Source organism: Rhodofomes roseus, assembly GCF_022264815.1.
Source record: "Rhodofomes roseus strain CIRM-BRFM 1785 chromosome Unknown C8Q71scaffold_10, whole genome shotgun sequence".
Lineage (NCBI taxonomy): Eukaryota > Fungi > Basidiomycota > Agaricomycetes > Polyporales > Fomitopsidaceae > Rhodofomes > Rhodofomes roseus.
The window spans coordinates 999828-1015175 of NW_025952966.1; the positions used below are offsets into that span (position 1 = coordinate 999828).

The window sequence follows — 15348 nt, forward strand, 5'->3', positions numbered from 1 at the left end:
GACACTGCCATGGCTCGTAGACTGTGAAGTCGGCGACAGATGTCCGCTTCATGTTGCAATCGTTACATCCGAAGAGACTGGATTGTCTAATTAACAGTGCCTGCACGCGATACTTACACAAAGCGCCCAATATGAAGCACCAAAGTCCAAGGAACCGGTCCTGGGCTATATGAACGCTTGCGCCTGAAGCTTCCATATCCTTGCATAGCCACCATCCCGAGCTAGGAGCTCTGCGTGCGTCCCCGCCTCTTCGATAGCAGAGTCGTCCATGTATCTGTATGCGAAACGTTAGGTACGGTGATATGAAGAGGTGCGCTCCACAGCGTACAGGATCAGGTCTGCGTGTCTCGTCAGGTTCCCGAAACGATGTGATGAGAAGAGCATAGTCTTGTCGCCCCGCAGCTGTCGCAGCCGAGTGAAGAGGTCTGTTGTCAGGAAGTGCATGTGAGCGTGGGGAGGACAGAGCGGTTTGACTCCGTAGGGGCGTACCATGTTCAGCTGTAGGGTCTAGCGATGCACTAGGCTCATCAAATAAAAGCAGCCCCACAGTACTGTCTTCGGCCACTATTGAGCGCATGAAGGTTCGGGCCCTGTGGGATAGTCAACGATCAACCTCACGGACCAGGCTTCAATAACGTACACTGCCAGCCTCTGCATCTGTCCTCCACTCAGGCTATGCCCCGTGTTCGACTGCATCGCTGTTATCCCGCGGAGGCCCGCATACTCCACCGGCCGTCCAAACAGGGTCTTCGTTCCCTCTGGGACACCGGAATAGTAGTCTGTCACTGGCCGATCGAGATACGTGTCGAACCCCTCTGGGAGGCGCTCGATGAACTCTTCCGCCCCGCCGAGCTTGGCTGCGAGCCGGACCTGGTCGTCGTTCGTCGCGTGGCCTGGATTGCCGAGGGCGATGTTGTCGCGGATCTGCGTGCTGTCGTTAGGATAATGGTGGGTGTGGGTGCACGCGCATGCGTACCGACAATGGGAAGTGCGTATAGTCCTGGAAGAGCACTGAGACCGCTTGTCGAAGATCTCCCAGTTTCAGTGTGCGGATGTCCCTGCCGTCAATGAGGATCTCGCCCTCCTCGACATCATAGAGGCGCATGATCAACTTCAAGACGGTACTTTTGCCGGACCCATTAGCACCGACGATGACCTAACAGATGTGAACACAAGACCGATAGCAATGTCGACACAGACATACGCAGAGTTGACCGGGAAGAAGCTTGAAAGAGACATGCCGCAGTGCCCAATCCTCTGAATCCGGATAGCGGAACGATACCTTCCTAAAGCCAGCATCAGCATGGCCCCAAACCATCGCCAACAGAGAGATACCTGAATTCCACGGTGATGCCCGCCTTGGCCTTCTGCGTGTCCTCGGGGAACGGTAGAGTGCCATCCGATATGCGGTTTGGGATGTTGACAATATCGTACAATTTGCGCACAGTAGCCAGCTGGTCCGCGATCGACCCAAATTGGTCAATGAACCGGTACACCGTCCAGCCAAAGCTGGAGGCGGTGTGTTGGATGAGATTCAGAGAGGCAAGGGAGACAGGAATGGATGCTGGATATTGCACTGCGCGGAGGGTGAAAACGATCTACGCGCGGTCTGTGACGTTGGCTTTGGCGACAAGACACATGTTGTCTTACCTGCGGGAGCTCCTTCCAGGGCTCTTTGAGGAGGGACGCAAGGGATAGCCGTTTACGGCTCTTCCATTGGCGTCTGACTTCCCAGAAGTCACCGGCCTGGTCGCCGACACGCTGAGCGGCTTCCTTGAACACTATATACAGCATTGGTCCGAAACGATACGGCAAAGACATCTGACAGACATACCTGTCGTGCAGTACTCTGCTAGGTTCCCGGCGACAAACTCCTTGCGGTGCTCAGGGTACGAGACGACGCGTTTGAGCCCCTGCATCTTGACGAAGTCTTGGTTGCGTGTCGTCGCAGCCCAGACTACAATGGTAGAATATCAATATCCGGTCAAAGAAACTTCATGAACGGGTAATACCGCCGTGCCCTCTGTCGATCGAGTTGCTCTTTGAGAACCAATCGAGGAGACTCTGTGATAGGCTGATCGTTGCCAGCAACTTGCCATCTGGCTGATCCTTCAGGATCGTCGCGAGCATCGACACCTCAGACGTGATATGCAGCGCTGTAGACACAGCAGACGTCGTCATCGAGAAGGTATCCCATGCGACGCCCCCTTGGGACGCCTGGCTCGCCTCCTCGAGCTGGCGTTGAACGGCGGGGTCCTCGAAAGTCGGCAGGTCCAAGCGAGCGCGGGCATGGAACAGGTGGACGGTGTAGTATTGTTTGAGACGGTTTGCTAGCGGGTAGGATATTGTGCTCTTGGCATGACCGAGCAGACGGCCGAGCACGGCGCAGCCCATGCGGCCGACAGAGATGCGTACAAGGAAGTCCTTGTCAACGGTACGCGTGTCTATCGCGATTTGTACCTATGAATCCCATGAGTTACGCACGGAATGAATGCGCGTCGTGGTGCATACAATTGATAGTAGCTGACCAGAATACCTGCGAAGAAGGTCAGCGATGCTATTGAAGTAATAATGACACACGATACCATAGTGATGCAGCTGGGATCAATGAGTGTGCGAGTTCGATGAAGACGTATAATACTACAAGAAGCCAGCAATTTCTGATTTGTGAGATGTCCTTCATCATGCGCCATACATATGGCAAACTCCGGGTCATATCCAGGTAGTGTTCGACCATCGATGTCCCGGGAATATTCCATCCTAGTATTGGTCGTTTCTCTTCGTAGAAGTCCCACACGCCAATGCGTGTATGTTTGACCTTTTTCGCATCTTCTGGGTCGAACGTTCCTGACCGACGGTTCTGGGCTTTGCGTCTACCTCGCACTGTGTACATTGTGGCGTTCAGCAGGAGACTGAGATCGCGTACGTACGGAATAAAGAAACACGTACTGCTTTGTTTGTTTGTGATGCTGCGCGCGTATGACTAGAGTTGGGTATTGGAGACCTTACAATGTGACTGACAAACGCAGCGACCGCGCCGCTGCCCACACTGGGTGAGCTGCCAGTGAGTGCGTCACGCAGGACGTGTGGCGGAAACGTCGTCGTCGCACGTGAGCCAATCCCGATCGTGGTTGGCCTTCTTACCGAGTTAGGCAATCGTAGTCTTGATTGAGGCATTTGTGCGCAGGTCGGCGTGGGCGTGGCTGTGAGCGCACTTTGCACGATGCTCTGCTACTTGCATCTGCCCAGCAGCGTACCACCGCAAAGGCCTCACCCGTAGGGTACTTGACGATAAAGTCCGAGAGTCAAATTCGCGTCTGGACGGGTACACAGTTGATCGCATGCTCAGGGATCACCCGACGCACAATTGCCTCGTACAGCGAGGATCGATGTGTAAGGTGTGGCGAACGTTCGTCTGCAGCAGCGTCAATGGTGCGTCACTTGTGGTTGTGTTTTTGACTCGCGGTGTGGTTCTTTGATGTCTAGACTTGCCGCAGTCACTATCCAGAGGCCTCAGGCCTCAGGCCTGCCTAGGTGGTGACCGTTTGAATGACTTGATGGCACCATATACTTAGTGTCCAGGTTCGCGCTCTGTCGGTGTTCGCCACCCACCGAAAGCAAACTTCATGAGGTAGTTTCCAACACTCGTTGTGCCGTCATTCCTCGCACTTTACAGTAAGCCACTTGACGGCATATCTCAGAGGCATGTCGAATTGCTCACCGGTGCACAACACCATCACTTGCTCGCGAATATCCCCATGAGGACGTCTTCAGCTCCATCCAATATGAACGCGTACTGCTGTCAGCACCTTGCGGGTCCTCAGCGGCTTTCACCAACCCTTACTGCACGATTGGCCACAGCATTCCCCGCCGGGTGACAATCATCACAGGTGCGTCACACTTGTCACGCAATCTTGCCCGATGCGCAGCGCTGGTGACGCGTGATCGCGTACCTCTTCAGTCCCGAGAGGACCCGGGAGACCGCTTTGATCATGCCTCCCAGCGTGCCGCTCAGCTACTTATTGAAGTTAGTCCTCCCCAGGCTCGTCTCGTCCGTCCACTTGTGCCGGGAGAGCGCAACCAGAGAATGGTCAGTACATAATGTCTTGTGTAGCATACTCACAACCTCATGTGAAACTGCAGTTCGTGAACGACCAGAAGTTTGCATGGTAAACCCAAATTGTAATCGCCTATAACCTTGTTCTAATCGCCGACGACCTCCAAGTGAATCGTGCATCAAGGGCCATCGCTCCTCGTCGTGCCAGCATACCGACCGACCTCTCTTCGAGATCAAGAAGAAGGGCCGACCAGTCTCCCAATGTGGGAAATGTCGGGAGCTACGGAAGACGAAGCGAATGCACAACAAATGCAACTGCGCCTCTGGGTCACTGGCGGAAACCCCCGCTCAAATTCCCCAGGTTGCTGCCTCTTCATCGAGCAAGTGTGCGTGCCTATGGCGCCTCCACTCCACTTTTTCGTTGACTGTCTCTCAACTTACAGCGCGTCGATTCAAGCCCATCGCTCCTGCACTACCCAACGGTCTCAAGAGCCTACCATCTGAGCTATCACAGAGTGCGTCGATTGCCGGATCCAGCTTCAATGGTTTGTCGGTCTTGCTTTAGCGTTGTATACGACTGACCTCCTCTCCTCCACCAGCAAGCACTTCGAGCTCGTGTGGTTGCGGTGCCCCGGGCTGTCGCTGCCTTCAGGCGGCTATGCATCCGTCTGGCGCTGACACATCGCCTCACCTAGGCCAGCGTTCCGCGAACGGACTGACCGCTCTAGCCGCCGCCGCCGCCATCTGCTGGACCCACGAACACCCGGTCGTCAACAACGAAACCGGCTCTGCTCAAATGACGGCGATTTCTAGTGATAATGCTCCTAGACATGGACAACCAGAGCACTGCGGCACTTTCGCTTCTGACCAACCGCCAAATTACCTCCCCCATCGTCCCTCACCCGAACATTACCCACCACAGCGTAAAAGGCGCAGATCCGGGTGTGCCGAGGCTGCGTCAACAAGATCGGCGCACCTACATACGTTCGACGAACGAGACCTGCAGCTGCCTCCCATCCGCTATCCTGGCATGTCCCACAGCGAATCTACATCTCTCCCCGTCTTTCCGCCTATCCCGCCTCTCAGCGAGATAGCTTCGTTAGCCGGGTCCGGATGCTGCTGCGGCGTCGAGTGCACGTGTCCGGGGTGCGTCCAGCATCGCGGTCCTGTGCACGCATCTGAGGACTTTCCTGACTGCGAGGACGGGTGTGGGACATGCGTGGACAACGAGAGCGGGGTCGGGCTACCATCCCCGGGCGCGGGCTCATCTTCATCAAGCGCCAAGCTAGGTCCCGGTACGCAACCGAACTTCATCGACGCGTTCTTCGCGCGCGCGGCGTCGCTCCCGCTCCCGCCTGCGACGCGTATGGCGGGCCTGGACGCGATGAACGTGACAGTATACCCTTCGACGCTGTTCAGTGGGGGCGTGAGGGAGCGCGAGGAGCGAAGAGCGGCGTTTGGCCTCGTCTCGATCCCTCCCCTGGAGTGCGGGTGTGCTGGAGGGTGTGGCTGCCCTGCTGGGCGGTGTGGGTGCGGTGATGGCTGTGCTGGGTGCTGCTGACACGGTCAACAGCGATGCTTGCGACTCCTCCTCACGTGCGCTTCGTTTCTGTGTTCATCGTATCTATCGGCGACTGAATGCTTGCGTAGCTGTATTATCGGTTTGCTCAGCGACGACCGTCTTCTCTATTTCCTTGGGCACATGACAAGATCTCTAGCTCTCGGAGAGCCGTGTGTATTACTAGCGTCTCCCTGTGCACTGTTCTAGCTCTGTCGACGATGTTGTGCTTGTATACTCTGTCACTTGCAGTCACTGGATGCCCGTTTGTTCGACTTTGCACCGGGAACTTGGTTGTGATTGTGCTATAGCTGCCCTAGCCATGAGTCGGTAGGTCATTCTGACTCGTCGTGCGACATCACGCTTGAACGGGCTCACTGACCTGTGTGAGAGGTCAGACGAGCTACTATATTTCAGACCTGTCTTGGACGATGATGCGCACCGATACGATTATAATGCGCGGACGATGTACACGCGCTCTTCGGGTCTGATCCGTCGCACTGAGTATCCACTCTCAGCTATATATGGCACTCGTAGGTATGTTGGCTGTGCAGTGTACCGTTCTGCGACGGTTCTACAGGACATCACAATAGACCCGCCCGGGCTGACCGATGGCGTCAAGTATGTGCTGCATGTAAGCCGATGCTTTTATGTAACTACGCCTAGTCGACTCTATGTTCACTGACGTCCCGCAGAATAAGGCGCTGATACAACAGCACATGGCCAAACATCGCTCGACATAGCAATCGGAGCAAGCCACATCTGCGTCAGACTCAGAGGGCGGTAGTCTCGTCGAGACCTTCATCAGAGTCCGGCCTCTGCTCGAGAAGGACCATGCGTGCGGCGCCTTCTCGCTCATTGACGTGCAAGAGCCTCGGACGCTTCATTTCACGCAGCCTTTGGTGCGTGCGGTTGGGTAAGTGTCTTCGGAAGAGACTCTAAAAGCGGCCCATGCTTAAGTATGCACACAAGCGGCCGGTTCTCGACGAAGAGCTTTAGAGCCAGCGCGGTATTTGGCAGCGACCTCGACAATGATGCCGTGTACAAAGGCATGAGAGTGTCACAAGCCGTCGAGCAATGCCTCAACTTCGACGCGCGCGAGCTATCTATCCTCGCATACGGACAGACCAGCACTGGCAAGACATACAGTACGACTGCGCTAGAAGTTAGGTCTTCCCGTTATCCTTCTGACATCGAGGCTCCGTCTGACCATCCGTGCTACAGATAAAGTGGTTCAGCGGGTCTGGAAGGAAGTAGACCAGAGCGAACAATACTCGATCTTCATCGAAGCCTTCGAGAATAGAGGCAACTTGGCATTTGACTTGCTCTAGGCTGACCCGCCACTTGATCCCGTGAAGGTGCTTGTTACTGGGGCTAGCGAAGTCCAGTACAGCGGCTTGACCAGACACGAGGCGCCGTCGCTTGAGGCACTGTGTCGTTCCATTGGTAGGGCGAAGGAATTGCGTTTGACGAGGAGTACGGTAAAGAACAGTACTAGTAGCAGGTAAGGTTTCCAGTGCGGCGCGCTCTGCATGATTGGGAGGCTAACCTCTGCACAGGTCGCATTCCATCATACGTCTCCATATCTGTTCTCGGGAGGAAACCATGAGGAAGTCGCAGATCACCATTGTCGACCTCGCAGGTTCGTACCTTGTTTCGCGCGCACGCACCTGCGTCGCCGTCTCACCTACGATCTAGGGTCCGAGCGGTCAAGCATCCTCGTCCAGAACGACATGGCTACCATGAAAGAGTCCATCGAGAGTATGTCACAAACCACTGTCACGAGCCACCAACCAAAATGACTCCTCGCAGCAAACAAGTCCCTATCAGTCCTGAAGGACTGCGTCCGCGCCGTCCTGTCCGGGGACTCAGCAGGCTGACGATGGCCCTAAAGAACATCTTCGACCGGTCGCGCAAGTCGTCGGGGCAGGCCAACAAGCTGTTGATCTTGGCCTGCGTCAGTCCCAGTCCGCTGGACGTTGATGATACGCTGGGCACGCTACGCTACGTCGCCGTATTTCAGGTAAGCCTGAGTCGGGCTATATCGCGGAAAGCAGCTAACGTATGCCCTTGCGTAGCTCGGCGACCTGGTTCAACATGGCGAGCTGAAGGGCGTCACGCGGACGATCCTGGACCCATCACAGAGTGGGACCACGAGCAGACAACTGTGAGTGGCTGAGCGCACTCATCGTAATGTACATGCTCACTAGAGGCCTGCAGGACTACATCAAGCGCAACTGGTCCAAACTCACGCCCGTCCTCCACCGCCTCCTCCCAACCCCTTCCTCCACCATGGCAGGCCTACTCCCCCTGTCAGCCACAGAGTTGTCGCAGCTTTGCGCTACCCCAACCTCAGACGAGACAAAGGGCAAGCACCCGGCACCCGACGCCCGCTCCGTGGCGCAAGCGAAGAGCCGGTGTACGACCTACAAGATGAAGATGGACGCACTTGTGCAGAGGGCACAGACGTTGCAAGGACATCCGGGCGGATTTCGCCCGTCGGCGAGCAATGCGAGGGTCGCGTTTGACGCTCTGAGTGGAAGGGACTTCATGGCTGGCGAGACCGGGTCTGTGACGAGAGTAGATGCGAGGGGACATGTTATGCACAACCCGAGATTGAAGTAGACTTGGGTTCGATGTGATCTAGACAGAACCGGCACTCGAGAGGACTGTCACTCATTGTCAGAATGGACACCTCCATGCAGGGAATATAATACTAGTATAGCAGAACAGAAAGGCATGTGATCGATATACATGTGCGAGTTTGCGAGTCGCGAAGGCGGGTCTATGTCCGGCAGCTGCAGTACAGAAAGTCAGTGAATATATGTTGTACAATTTCACATCGGATTCCCAGAGCCCATAACGAAAAGTTATACACTGGCAATGGCAGTCAGCTCCGTGCAAAGATCAGAGGGATCAATCACTTACGTGTCATCTGTGCAAGACGGGCCAGCCTGTTAGTTGGACGGGCGCTGCCATGGTAACGTAGGATAATGCATACCATCGTACGCGAAGCGAGTCTGTAAAAGCATAAGTGAGTTTCACTATCGATTGACAATGTTTTGTACGAACCTCCTTCGGATTATCAGGGGCGTGTCTGACGTATCGATCGTTACCGGGAGGTCTAGAAATAGAGTGAGACTCGATGCAGCACAGAGTATGATTGGAGATGCGACGCTCACATCTTTTTCTCCTGTGCAAAAAGATGCCTTTCACTTACTATGCGGCGTTGACGGAGTACAGTACTAACCTTGCAGGACGCCAGCATACTCTGGAGAGTCACGCAGACTGACACGACACTGAGTACCGGTGACCATTCATTCCCCAGTATAGATGCGCATATCTAGCAGTCAAGAGTGAATCTGAGACAACTAGGGGAATGATTACTGAGGGAGTGGACGTACATGACCATTGGTATAGACATGCTTCATTCAGTCGATGGACATCAGTACACAACGCGGGGCGTCCAGGACACTAGCGACTTACGGGATGCATTGGAGCCTGCCACTTGTCATCTACCACAAACTGGACAGCGGGGGACGATATCGGGTACGAGCTGTCGAATCGGAACCGGAGGCAGAAAACCTCGCCCTGCGATGTGTCCTTGAGTGCGGCGTTGCGGTGGCGAGTTCAAGGGACTCACCACAAAGACGGTTTCACCAAGCACCTCCAGAGACAAGAACCATTCCTCGAAATTGTCAGCGCTCAACAGATCAATGCCTAGTATTCCGTGAGCCCGCCTAAGCCTGTATGTGAGCTGCGCGCGAGACCGTACCTACTGGCGTTCCTTGTTTCTTGAGATCTGCCAATTCCTTCTGCAAACGACGCGTAGAAACAGCCATTCGTTGATCTAGCTAGATGAGATCTTCAATTCAGCAGTTTACTGGCTAGGATATGAATGAAGGCCTCACTGGATATGCGGGGTAGGATGAAGGGCGGGTATGAAGTGCTCGCCGCCGGGGACAGCTCCGATATGGCTTCGGAAGCGCCGAGATACGGACCGTCGCAGTCTCGCCACAACGCACACAGAGCCAAACAACGTGTAGACCTCTTAAAAGGTCGCACGCGCGCTGTCCACTCTCTTCAACAATGTCATTTGCCGTCCCCGCCTTAGAGTCACTTGCTTCTCGCTTGTCTTAGGACCCAGGAGATATGCAGGCGCTCGCGGGGACGCAGAACGACCCCCTCCCGGTTCTCATTGTTGGTTGGTGCGACGCTCGACCACCTTGCGACATAGGCTGCGAGGAACAAGCTTTTTTGATACTTTTTCCTACGTCTGTTACAGTACCGATGTCTATGTCGCATACCTGAATGGCAATTCAACTCTGGAACATTGCAGCGTCGCAGGACTGTCAAATCGTACGAGATTGCAAGCAAATTGTGCGACTCGTCACTCCAGCAGACCATCGTTGCTCATAGCCATTCGACCCGTCGGCTCATCATTCACAGAGGTGAGCATCTGACGACCTGGTACCTACTGACCTAGCGCTATATTTGCAGTGTTTTGCACCTACTGTTGGCATATGCATGCGCATTGCAAGTTGCTACTCCTTTGATCAGGAATTCCCAAGAAGTATCGGCCGTACGGGAAATGTAGGCAGGGGACGCAAAAAGTTCGTTACCTTGTGGCACTGTTGTTGGTTGGCGTGCACTTCCATTGCCCTGCACGCTAGGTACCCTCCTCGTTATCAAGCTCTCGTACATTTTGTTCTACATCTACAGCTCTACATGCCATACAAATTTTTGTTCATCTTGTGTGATAGGAACGAATAAGTTACGCAGCGGCGGGAGCACCAGCACGTTCTGCGGCCTCGCTCAGTTTGATCTTGTTCTCCCGGTCTTCCTTGATGTCGTCGAGGATCTCCCGCGCCCCAGTCTCAATAAGCACCTTCGCCAAATTCTTTCCAACCTCTTCTGCCTCTTCTACCGACTTCACCTCCCGCTCGATAGTGTGTTCGACGTGCTTCGCGCCGTCCAGCGAAGTGACACACCCCGTGAGCACAAGCACACCCTCCTTCTGCCCCTCCTTCTCCCTCAACTCCGTATGGACTCCAACCGGGACGCTGCACCCACCCTCGAGCACCCGCAGGCACGCGCGCTCCGCGCGACACGACCACTCCGTCGGCCAGTGCGTGATCGACGCGCAGAGTGCACGCGCAGCGTCGTCGTCCGCGCGGATCTCGATCGCGAGTGCGCCCTGGGAGACGGCGTGGAAGAGCGTCGGCGGCCCGAGGTTGGCGGTGATGCGCGGGCCTAAGCCGATTCGCACCATGCCCGCGCGTGCGAGGATGATGGCGTCGAAGGGACTGTCGGGCGCGTCGAGCTTGGCCATGCGGGTGTTCCTGGGAGGTGTAGTAAGAATCCATTGTGGGGCGAGATAAAGGTGTGGACTCACAGGTTACCGCGCTGCACCCGAGTAGCATACGTCGTGTAGTCATGGACAAACTGCCAGAGCATAGAATGGACTACTCACGACATCCTTGAACACGAGTTTTGGGAACTTCCGCTTGAGCTGTGCGACCCTCCGCACGCTACTCGTGCCCACGACGCTCCCGTCAGGCAAGTCCTCCAGCCTCGTCCACGGCTTGCCCCTTTGCACGACCAAGCTATCCACGGGGTCCTCCCTCCGCATCACGCCCGCGATCTCGCAGCCCGGCGGGAGCTCCGTGGGCACGTCCTTGAAGCTGTGCACGAGCATGTCCACCTCGCCTGCGAGCAGCGCGACCTCGAGCTCCTTCGTCCACAGCGCCTTCCCGCCGAGCAGGTACAGCGCCTGCGACTGGTTCTTGTCCCCGCCTGTCGCCATGAACGCCGTCTCGACCGCCAACGAGGAGTGCGCGGCGCTGAGGGCGTCGCGCGCGAGGTTCGTCTGGGCCTTGGCGAGCTCGGAGGCCCGCGAGGCGAGCGTGAACTTGCGTGGGGTGCTGGGTGCGGCGGCGGTGGTGGGTGTGGTCATGGTGGTTGGGTTGAAGGATTGTATTGAGTCGTTGTTACATGTGCGATACTGAACGGCCGCAATTTACTCAGATGATCGACTGGGATCCATGAAGTCGAAATTCAAATGGCCGGCCTGATCGCCGATCGCACCGTCCGAGCCTCGTCCGAGCGGAAACGCAGCGCGATGAACTCACGACAAGGCTCGAGAGGGCTCAAGCAACGTAGAATAGATGTCCGAATCGTGACGCGCGCATCCAGAGCATGCAGTGTACAATTATATCGAAGGTATGCTATAAGTATATCCAATGGCTAGACAGGTCTCCCGCATCGTCTATACGGACATGTACTGTGCCATACTGTATTACTGGTCAATCATGGCCTCATCTATCAAAATGACAAGGACTTACGGCGACTCCTTTTTGGCATCGTCCCCATGCTCACGGGAGATGCGCTGTTCCAGCTTCTGGAACTCGTCGAGGGCAATCTCCTCCTCTAGGTCGAGAACCTGGACCAACCTCAGCATCTGCCGCATGTCCGATACACGCATGCAACTCACCTGCTCGACGCCCTTCACCTCGGGGATGTAGTGCATCAACATCCGCTCGATACCGCTCTTCAGCGTCACCGTGCTCGAGTCACATCCTCTGCAGCTGCCCTTCAGCTTCACCCGCACGTACCCGTCGTCCGTGAGCCCGCGGTACTCAATGTCGCCGCCGTCCTCCATGATCGCCGGCCGGACCCTCGTCTCCAACAACTCCTTGATCATCGCCACCGTCTCCGAGTCCGTGTCGAGGATGCGCGTGTCCTGCGGGCCCGCTGCCTCCCTGTCCTCCTCGGAGCGGAACAGCGACTGGCCCGAGGAGAAGAACTCCATGAGAGTGGAGTAGATCTCGGGCTTGACGACAGACCATTGGGTCTCGGCGTCCTTGCCTACGGTGACAAAGTCCGGGCCGTAGAAGACGCTCTTGACACCCTCAATGCCCATAAGGCGGATGGCCAGGGGAGACGTGAGCGCGGACTTGGTGTCAAGAAACTCGGCTGTGCCGTCATCCATGACTGGCACACCAGGAATGAACTTTAGTGAGTCCTCGTTAGGTGTGGTCTCGGTCTGGATGAACATTGAGCGGTCTGCAAGATATGAGTATCTGCGATGTGAAAGGACGTAAGGGAGCTCACATTGCATTGGACGCTCCATGCTGTGTGTCTGTCTTGAAGGATGAGTCGTAGAATATGTTGCCAATGTCAAGCCATGGTGCAGGCTGGCCGAGCACGTCGCCGATGCTGAGAAGTGCCTCCACGCCGGGCGCGGTGTTGAGTGTGTTGTGGTGCGATGCCTGAGGACTGACCGCGATGCCTGCGATAATGAGCGCATTGAAGACGATGCAAGGGTCGCAGAAGACATGGTGGTTGTGCTGTAAGCAATTGCCGACGCATTGGCTGCTTACGAGCCCGAGCGATGCAAGAGCGAACACGTGACATACACGAGAAGACGTCGGTGACATCACTCGACCGCCTTGCCCCCGCAACATGCTGCCCAGCTGTGCCAATCAGCGCGGGTACAAAAGTCAGCGCGCTCGCACTTGCTCTCCTCTCTCTTTCTCCCTCTTTTCCTGATTCTCGCAGGCGATGGAGACGGACGAAAAGCGTCCCCTGGCGGCGGAGGCAACCCTGCCCGTGTACGACCCGAATGTAGAGAAGTCGTTGGCGGGGCGAGGGCGGCGGCGCGAGAAGACTGCGAGGGAGCGCGGGTGGGAGGTCGGCGACCTCGCGTGGACATGGATTCTCAGAATTTGCATGATCTTCGTGTGGTACAATGTCCTGATCAACTTCAGTCCTCTATTGCGAACGAGGTTTACGCCAGATGTGGGTGTCGACGTGCCCGTCCGCATACAACGCTTCTGGGGCCAGTACTCGCCGTACTACCCTGCTGGAGAGTATATGCCAGTTCCGACGGGTTGCAATGTCACGCAGGTAAGTCGTCAGTGGTACTACGCCATGAAGTTCAACCATTTCTAACACCAGATGATAGGTCAACATCGTACGTGTAGTCGCAGCCTGACTATATGCGCGCGTTCATTGATCATTCCATAGCTACACCGCCATGGCGCGCGATACCCCTCGCACTCCAATGCTCCCGACTACAAGTCGGCGGTCGCGAAGCTCCTCCAAGCGGACAAGTACAAAGTACCCGAGCTCGAGTTCCTCAAAGACTACGAGTATGTGCTGCCAGAAGACCACTTAGTCGCGCTCGGCGCGGAACAGAGCTGGGAGTCGGGAATAGAGGCATACGAACGGTATGCGAGGCTGGTGATGAGCGAGGAAGACTTTTTCGTGAGGGCCTCGGACCAGGAACGCGTCGTCGACACGGCGGGCAACTGGACGCGGGGCTTCGCTGACGGCAGTCGAGGAAAAGTCAAACCGAGGGTCGACCTACTCCTGTCGGAGAAGGTACGCGCCGCGACCTCTGCATTCCACTGCGATGTGGCTGATACCCGTGCTAGCTGAACGACACACTCGACAACAACTGCCCGAACGCGTCCGAAGCCGACGAAGAGATGGCGACCTGGGTGCACCAGTTTGCGCCGCCGATCGCGAAGCGCCTGGCGAAGGCTGCGCCAGGCGCGAACGTATCCGAGGAGGACGTCTTTGGCTTGATGTCTATGTGCCCCTTCGAGAGCATCGCGCACGCGAAGGTCGAGCCGCATTTGAAGAAGACGCACAGCAAGTTCTGTGACCTGTTCGCGGAGGACGAGTGGCCGGCATTTGAGTACCACGGAGACGTGGAGAAGTACTACAAGACTGGGTACATTCAAATTTTTCTGCTCACCGACTTTCCTGACATTCATGATCGCACAGTCCTGGAAACCCGCTCGGCCCCGTATCAGGCATCGGCTACGTTAATGAGCTCCTCGCCCGCCTGACTGACTCGCCCGTCGAAGACCACACGCAGCACAACGACTCGCTGCCGTTCCCACTGCGCAAACGCCTATACGCGGACTTCACGCACGAGAACCTGATGGTCGCCGTGTACGCTGCGGTGGGCCTCTTCAACGTCGAGGAGGGGGAGGCGCCGAACCCGAAGAAGATGCCGAAGCATTGGGACCGCCGTGTCTGGCGGGCGAGCCGTATGGTGCCCTTCTCTGCTAGGATGATCGTGGAGAGGCTGGAGTGCGGGCGCGTGCGCGCCGAGGAAGAGCAGGAGGAACTGGACGACGGATGGGTGGTCGTGCGGGGGGACGCGGGGACGGCGGAGAAGGAGACGGAGACGTTCGTGCGGATCTTCGTGAACGACGCGCTGCAGCCCCTCGAGTTCTGCGGTGCCAAGACGCGCGAGGGGATGTGTCGACTGGACGCATTCGTGAAGAGCCAGGGGTATGCTAGGCGAGATGGCGATGGGGACTTTGAGAAGTGTTACAACTGATCACGGTCGTGTCGTTGTTCAGGTCCACGAACGATAGTTAGATCCAGTCGAGGTCGTGAAAGCATTATGGTTTGTCAAGTTGGGGATACACGAATACCCTGTTGTATTGTATGTGTCGAGGTTTGGTGTTGTACTAGTACTACCTTCACTGTGTAGCTATACTGTACGTTTCTCTGTTTAGTCTCCTTTCGGATCGTATTGTGTATTGCACGACGATATGTAGATGTATTCGGCATTTATACCCTGGATAAACTGCCGACATATCCTTCCACCCTTTCATCCGAGGCATCTGGACAGGCTGGTACGCATTTATTCTCGAAAGCACCCGCTCCGAGTCTGCCTCATCTGAGCGCCGACGCAGCCATCATACCGTTC

At 56.1% G+C, this 15348-nt stretch overlaps 7 protein-coding genes across 7 annotated transcripts; 3 read left to right on the plus strand and 4 right to left on the minus strand.

Annotated features, from left to right (window-relative positions):
* Positions 1 to 11: 11 nt before the first annotated feature.
* On the minus strand, positions 12 to 3049 carry C8Q71DRAFT_59655 (P-loop containing nucleoside triphosphate hydrolase protein). The gene is made up of 13 exons (XM_047919593.1): positions 2950 to 3049; positions 2586 to 2883; positions 2512 to 2536; positions 2013 to 2460; positions 1835 to 1957; positions 1651 to 1781; positions 1336 to 1598; positions 1205 to 1286; positions 977 to 1156; positions 641 to 924; positions 490 to 590; positions 329 to 425; positions 12 to 274 (listed from the first exon to the last, which is right to left on the minus strand). Coding segments are annotated over exons 1-13 (2142 nt in total). The 5' UTR covers positions 2951 to 3049; the 3' UTR covers positions 12 to 165.
* Positions 3050 to 3622: 573 nt separating this feature from the next.
* C8Q71DRAFT_59632 (uncharacterized protein) lies at positions 3623 to 5934 on the plus strand. The gene is made up of 6 exons (XM_047919592.1): positions 3623 to 3675; positions 3775 to 4169; positions 4226 to 4443; positions 4501 to 4602; positions 4657 to 5653; positions 5708 to 5934. Exons 2-5 carry the CDS (start codon positions 4102 to 4104, stop codon positions 5616 to 5618), a joined length of 1350 nt encoding a protein of 449 aa, XP_047779030.1. The 5' UTR covers positions 3623 to 3675; positions 3775 to 4101; the 3' UTR covers positions 5619 to 5653; positions 5708 to 5934.
* A 642-nt stretch (positions 5935 to 6576) lies between these two features.
* Positions 6577 to 8240, plus strand: C8Q71DRAFT_723866 (P-loop containing nucleoside triphosphate hydrolase protein; the record flags this gene model as incomplete). Its single annotated transcript, XM_047921605.1, has 8 exons — positions 6577 to 6763; positions 6840 to 6868; positions 6947 to 7119; positions 7175 to 7257; positions 7314 to 7376; positions 7454 to 7638; positions 7694 to 7782; positions 7826 to 8240. The coding sequence occupies 8 exons, from the start codon at positions 6577 to 6579 to the stop codon at positions 8238 to 8240; spliced, it is 1224 nt and encodes a 407-aa protein (XP_047779031.1).
* Positions 8241 to 8539: 299 nt separating this feature from the next.
* C8Q71DRAFT_857997 (UBC-like protein) lies at positions 8540 to 9457 on the minus strand (the record flags this gene model as incomplete). Its single annotated transcript, XM_047927463.1, has 9 exons — positions 8540 to 8550; positions 8617 to 8635; positions 8688 to 8739; positions 8798 to 8808; positions 8866 to 8958; positions 9020 to 9040; positions 9102 to 9206; positions 9259 to 9335; positions 9391 to 9457. 9 exons carry the CDS (start codon positions 9455 to 9457, stop codon positions 8540 to 8542), a joined length of 456 nt encoding a protein of 151 aa, XP_047779032.1.
* A 932-nt stretch (positions 9458 to 10389) lies between these two features.
* On the minus strand, positions 10390 to 11571 carry C8Q71DRAFT_708118 (porphobilinogen deaminase; the record flags this gene model as incomplete). The annotated part of the gene is made up of 3 exons (XM_047920597.1): positions 10390 to 10957; positions 11011 to 11021; positions 11089 to 11571. 3 exons carry the CDS (start codon positions 11569 to 11571, stop codon positions 10390 to 10392), a joined length of 1062 nt encoding a protein of 353 aa, XP_047779033.1.
* Positions 11572 to 11622: 51 nt separating this feature from the next.
* Positions 11623 to 12976, minus strand: C8Q71DRAFT_759838 (HIRA-interacting protein 5). The gene is made up of 4 exons (XM_047923809.1): positions 12729 to 12976; positions 12109 to 12680; positions 11960 to 12057; positions 11623 to 11908 (listed from the first exon to the last, which is right to left on the minus strand). Exons 1-4 carry the CDS (start codon positions 12952 to 12954, stop codon positions 11884 to 11886), a joined length of 921 nt encoding a protein of 306 aa, XP_047779034.1. The 5' UTR covers positions 12955 to 12976; the 3' UTR covers positions 11623 to 11883.
* Positions 12977 to 13346: 370 nt separating this feature from the next.
* On the plus strand, positions 13347 to 14973 carry C8Q71DRAFT_708162 (histidine phosphatase superfamily; the record flags this gene model as incomplete). The annotated part of the gene is made up of 6 exons (XM_047920602.1): positions 13347 to 13523; positions 13582 to 13590; positions 13644 to 14000; positions 14054 to 14355; positions 14409 to 14772; positions 14818 to 14973. The coding sequence occupies 6 exons, from the start codon at positions 13347 to 13349 to the stop codon at positions 14971 to 14973; spliced, it is 1365 nt and encodes a 454-aa protein (XP_047779035.1).
* Positions 14974 to 15348: the final 375 nt, after the last annotated feature.